This window comes from Papilio xuthus, unplaced genomic scaffold, assembly GCF_000836235.2.
Source record: "Papilio xuthus unplaced genomic scaffold, Pxut_1.1 DF826115.1, whole genome shotgun sequence".
Lineage (NCBI taxonomy): Eukaryota > Metazoa > Arthropoda > Insecta > Lepidoptera > Papilionidae > Papilio > Papilio xuthus.
Window position 1 is genome coordinate 1,538,805 of NW_013532534.1, and position 5,177 is coordinate 1,543,981.

At 31.7% G+C, this 5,177-nt stretch overlaps 1 protein-coding gene across 1 annotated transcript; it reads right to left on the minus strand.

Moving 5' to 3' along the window:
- Window positions 1-838: 838 nt before the first annotated feature.
- LOC106123575 (suppressor protein SRP40-like) lies at window positions 839-4,803 on the minus strand. Its single transcript, XM_013319981.1, has 7 exons — window positions 4,734-4,803; window positions 4,486-4,581; window positions 4,323-4,353; window positions 3,495-3,569; window positions 2,318-2,398; window positions 1,768-1,869; window positions 839-994 (listed from the first exon to the last, which is right to left on the minus strand). The coding sequence occupies exons 2-7, from the start codon at window positions 4,560-4,562 to the stop codon at window positions 965-967; spliced, it is 396 nt and encodes a 131-aa protein (XP_013175435.1). The 5' UTR covers window positions 4,563-4,581; window positions 4,734-4,803; the 3' UTR covers window positions 839-964.
- Window positions 4,804-5,177: the final 374 nt, after the last annotated feature.

Genomic DNA, 5,177 nt, shown 5'->3' on the forward strand with positions numbered 1-5,177 from the left:
TAGCATTTATTAGATAAAAGGTAGTTATAGTTATTGTCTGCTAGCAGTCGACGGCGACTAAGCCCGCGTTGATTTAAAAAAAAACTTAATTAGTATCCTAAATATTCTTCCAGGCTATGTACATCTATGTCAATTTTCAGTGGGATCCATGCAGACGTTTTGCATTCACATTTATAATATCAATAAGAAGTAAGATTTAAAAAAAACAGTTAATGCAAGAAAAATCTGCGTAAAAATACTATGAGTCCATGACCTTGGCACGATCTCAGTAAAAATGTCAAAAGCATGTGTGAGCAGGAGAGTAGAGGCATTTCATTATTAAAATACCTCTCTTCGGGGCGACAATATTTCAATTACGTGTTGTGATAACATTTGTAATTAAAACCATTCAAAGCATGCCTACGCAAAAATGTTGTATTCTATACAAAATAAATATATTTAAAACATACATAGTTTAAAGTTTATTAGCTTTAACTTAACTATATTAAGTAAACCAACATCAACGTTCCAAAAATGTATTACTTTATGGAACAAATGATGCTAAAAATATATTTTATTCTGAATGACCTTAAATATAATATAATAATCAATATCTACGTATTGTTAATATGATAGTAAACAAGGAAATAAATTTTAATGGCAGCCATGTTATAAAATTAAACGAATCCGGATCGAGATCTGCATCGGGAACAATTTATGGATTAATTAACTCGTATGAAGGCTTTTCACATGAACAACAGAATCCGTTCACGTTTTAATTTTTATTTTTTATTAAAATAATTCAAACGTGTTTCAATAAATGTTTTTATTTAAAAATTATTATAAAAAAAAGTTTCTTCCTTTAAGTTTATATAAAGGTTAAAGAAATATACTCTAAACGATACATTTTCATAAAGATTCAAGATAATTTAATAGACATCTTGATCATCTTCTCATTTTTGGTTCTGCAGCTGCTTACAAAAAATTAACTCTTGAAATGTTTTCCTTTTTTATGCTGAAATAGAAAAATTCTTTCTTAATACATCAAAAATTAAAATTTTGTTAATACAACTAATTTGACGGAATTTGACAATGTTACGTTTATGCATGACTAAAATAGAACCATGAAACAACCGCGTAATAAGCATTAAATATTCAAGAGTTGTTTGTAAAAAAGTTTCCTTGACCTGGCTCGAGCAAACTTACAATAATTAAGTCTGAACTTAACGCACAATCTAAGCAAGCGATCTAAGGTTAATGCACACATTTATAGTCATGTCGAAAAAAGTTTAGTTTGCTAGTAATTTTATGCCAGCAGGCTGGAACGCACTGTCGATAAGTATAGCTTGAAAGTCATCAGTGACGCACTTAAACGAAAAGGTAATTGTAAACATTGCTGCTATACTCAAGGTAAATTTTTTACAACCAAAACGACAAATCTTGATTTAAATAAGATATAAAAAAATGCTGGCATTAATATAAAAGCCGGCAGGCTAATTTAAGAACTATTTCCAATTCAATCTCTCAAATTAACTAACATTTAAAGGAACTAAAGAACATTTAAAGCATTCCTTGAATTGAAAATTCTATTATATAATTATTGATTGCGTCCGTATAGAAAGAGGCATACCTAAAATTAACATTTTTATTTCTTGTTATAACAGCGATAATACATTATCTAGTATCGATTTACCCGAAATTTAACTATTCACTATTTCCCATAAATAGTCATACAGATTAGATATTAACGGCTATAATTTCTCGATAAAACACGATAACATTACTTACAGGATGGGAAGATTCATTCTTGTTGTTATTACATTTTTCATTGTCATCTTCTTCTGATGATGATGACGATGAAGAAGATGAAGAATCATCTTTACCGCGGCCCTGTAATGTTAACAATAAAATGAATATCATCATCAGCTCACTATACGTCCCCACCGAGGGGCTCGGAGTCTACCCTAAGTTAGCGTGATTAGGTCAACCACGCTGGCCAAATGCGGGTTGGTTGACTTCACACATATCTTTGAATTTCTCCTCAAATATATGCAGGTATGTATCACGATGTTTTCTTTCACCGCAAGAACGCCGGATAAATGTAAATATGTAAATCGGAAATCGAAAAACACATTGGTACATGGCGGGATTCGAACCCGGGAGAGACGCGGGAGACTGTGACTATTTAACAGTAGTATAGTCCGCTTTTACATAGCCACATTGTAGTATAAAAACGTCACTATGTGACGATTATTGAATAGTAAAAATCAATTGGTAAAAGGTTTTGTAAACGTTGTAAATAACTTATTTTTAGGGACCGCAATCGATAATAACTTACACATTTATCGTCTTCTTCTGATGATGAAGACGAGGAAGAGGATGATGAGTCTACACAATTAGTCTTCTTTCTGCCGTGACTCTGTAATAGCAATCGTATTTTAAAGCTTGAGTTATTCTAGTTTGTGATTGTACTACAAGAAAAAAATAGCAACAGAACAAAAGTAGATTGTATCTATAGTCGAGTTGAATTGAAACGACCAAATAAAATCAAACCTATCTAAAGAAATTTACCTTAACTTTTGGCTGTATTTATAGATTAAATAATAATAGACATGTTTGTATCGTTCCATTGAATTAGACTATACGACTGATTTGATATACTAGGAATCATTGATGCTAAAAAATAAATTAGAAAACTGAGCAGCCAGAGCTTCACCAAGAGATGCTTGATTAAATCTTGTTATATTATCTTTGAAAAGGAATACTTTTCATTGCTAACTTGCCGTCTAATTTTTTTTTCATGTTGATATAATGTCTCTCGATTCTCTAGAATGTTAATATGGCGTGTTAAATAATTGTTCAATATGTAGAAATAAATAAAATTAATTTATAATTTGAGTTTTGTTACCACCCTTGCATATCTATTAAACTGGAAAAAATAAGACGGCAAAAGTTGGGGGAACAGTTTCATCATTATTGCTCATTAGAGCCGCAATTGAGGCTCGCTTGAAGAAACCCGCCGCCGCCCGCCGCCGTAACTCGAACATTCTCCAAACAAATTGGAGTGTTCCACTGCGTATACTACAGCAAGCAAGCAGGCAACCAATATAGAGGTATAACACGAAAAACTTTTGGTAATTAAAACCCGCATATTGAACTATGTACTAAAAAAATGGGACAAAATAAGACTGATACTTATAAAAAAATCATCAAACAACGTTATTTTTAGCACAATTAAAAAAACTTAATAAGTAGCCTATGTGTTCTTTCAGACTATGTTCTATATCTATGCCAAATTTCTGCGAGATTCGTTGAGCCGTACCGGAGATACCTTCTAACAAACACCAATCCAAATATTCGCATTTATAATATTGGTAAGATTAGTAAGATACACAAACATCAAAAAAAGTCTAAGCAAACTCAACAATTTTATTAAAATGTTGAGAGTTACACAATTTTGATTTGTACATGAACATAATCGATGTAATAATTATGTTTTGTTAACACACTATTACCTTTTTGCCATCATCTTCCTCAGATGATGATGATGATGATGAAGATGAAGACGATGAATCATCCTTGCCTCTGTCCTAAAATAAATTGTATAATTCAAATTGTCGTGCGACATTATAATAAACTTATAAAAAACGGCTAAAATCTCACGTATGAAGGGATCCCGATGGGCTCGAAACCAGTCGGTGCCTTAATTTTATGCTCGTAATTTACTTGAGTATTTAGCCGTTTTTATATAAGTTTAAATTGTAAATATGTTTAACTATTGCTGCATTATTCCATCACAACACATATCTACAAACAAATTAATAATTATCTTATTATAGTATAGATCTAAACAAAGATAACAAATACGAACAACATCAACAGGAGCATAACCTTTGCTCTGATCTAATTTAGTTGAATTTATGATAACCTTCTTTGTATTCAATATGTATGTCAATAACAGTTTAACCTTACTTGTACAAAACATTAAGGACTCTACTACTTTTATTATTATATTTATGCAATGAAATATCATCTAGGGTCATACACATAAAGTAGACTCTATTTTTACTATTGATTTTTTAAGTATTTCATTCTTGTATCATCGTCTGGTCGAGTTTGCGAGGATTTACAAAAATGCAGCTAAGAGTTGATGGTGATTTTAGTGCTTTACATCCAACAATCTATTCTAACAGGTATTAGGATAATGATAATAATATTTGAAATTAAATCAAAACACATCAATACTTTTCTTAGTATTTTTCAAATCAGCGCATTTCATGTTCCACAAACTACAGGTAACTTCTAACTGAAGTGTAACTATTATTGTATATTGTCGTTCTTACCTCATTGCTACCACATGACGATTTTTTCTGTCTGAAAAAAAAATTTCATACTCTTTATTGAGGTAAACGAATATAGTGTCATAAACCAAGTCAAAGTATGGACTGCAAAATATACGGTAAGGTATTTAATTTGTTTAAATAATCTTTAAAAAAAAAGACTTACCCCGTGGAACAAGACCTAGCATCTGTAAGCGCCAATAAAACCAACGTAAACAATAATAAAAGCACACCTTTATTCATGATGAACTCTTCCAAAGAACTGAAATAGTCATTTTTAAATTAAACATTTAAAAACAAGGAAGTAACTGCCAAGTTGTAACTTAAAAAAAAGAAAGAAAAAACAAAATATTGTACGACACAAAAGAGAATTGTTGATAAACAAGTAATATTTATTTTTAAAATTTAACTCACCTAAATTAAACAAGTTTTCTTGTAAATTAATCAACACGGCTGCTTATATCGAAATTAAGATTTGCACTACAAATTCAAGCAACTAGTTTGGGGTACTACAATAGTAGGTCACTTGATAAGCATTAGATACACAACAAATGCAATGAAAACATCGCATTAATAATGACATTAGGTAAACCACAAACTGCCAATTAAGCTTTTGAACCAACGAGTGGTTAGTTTAATACAAAAATATATGTATATTTTTTCATAACAGAAGGGGGCAAACGAGCAGCGGGAACACCGAGGTGTTCAACCACGCCCATGGACATCAGCAATACCAGAGGAACCGCAGATGCGTTGCCGGCCTTTAAGGTGGTGATAAGCTCGCTTCTTGAAGGACCCTTAGTCGTAGCGGTTTGGAAATACCGCCGAGGACAGACCATTCCACAACGCTGCTGTGCG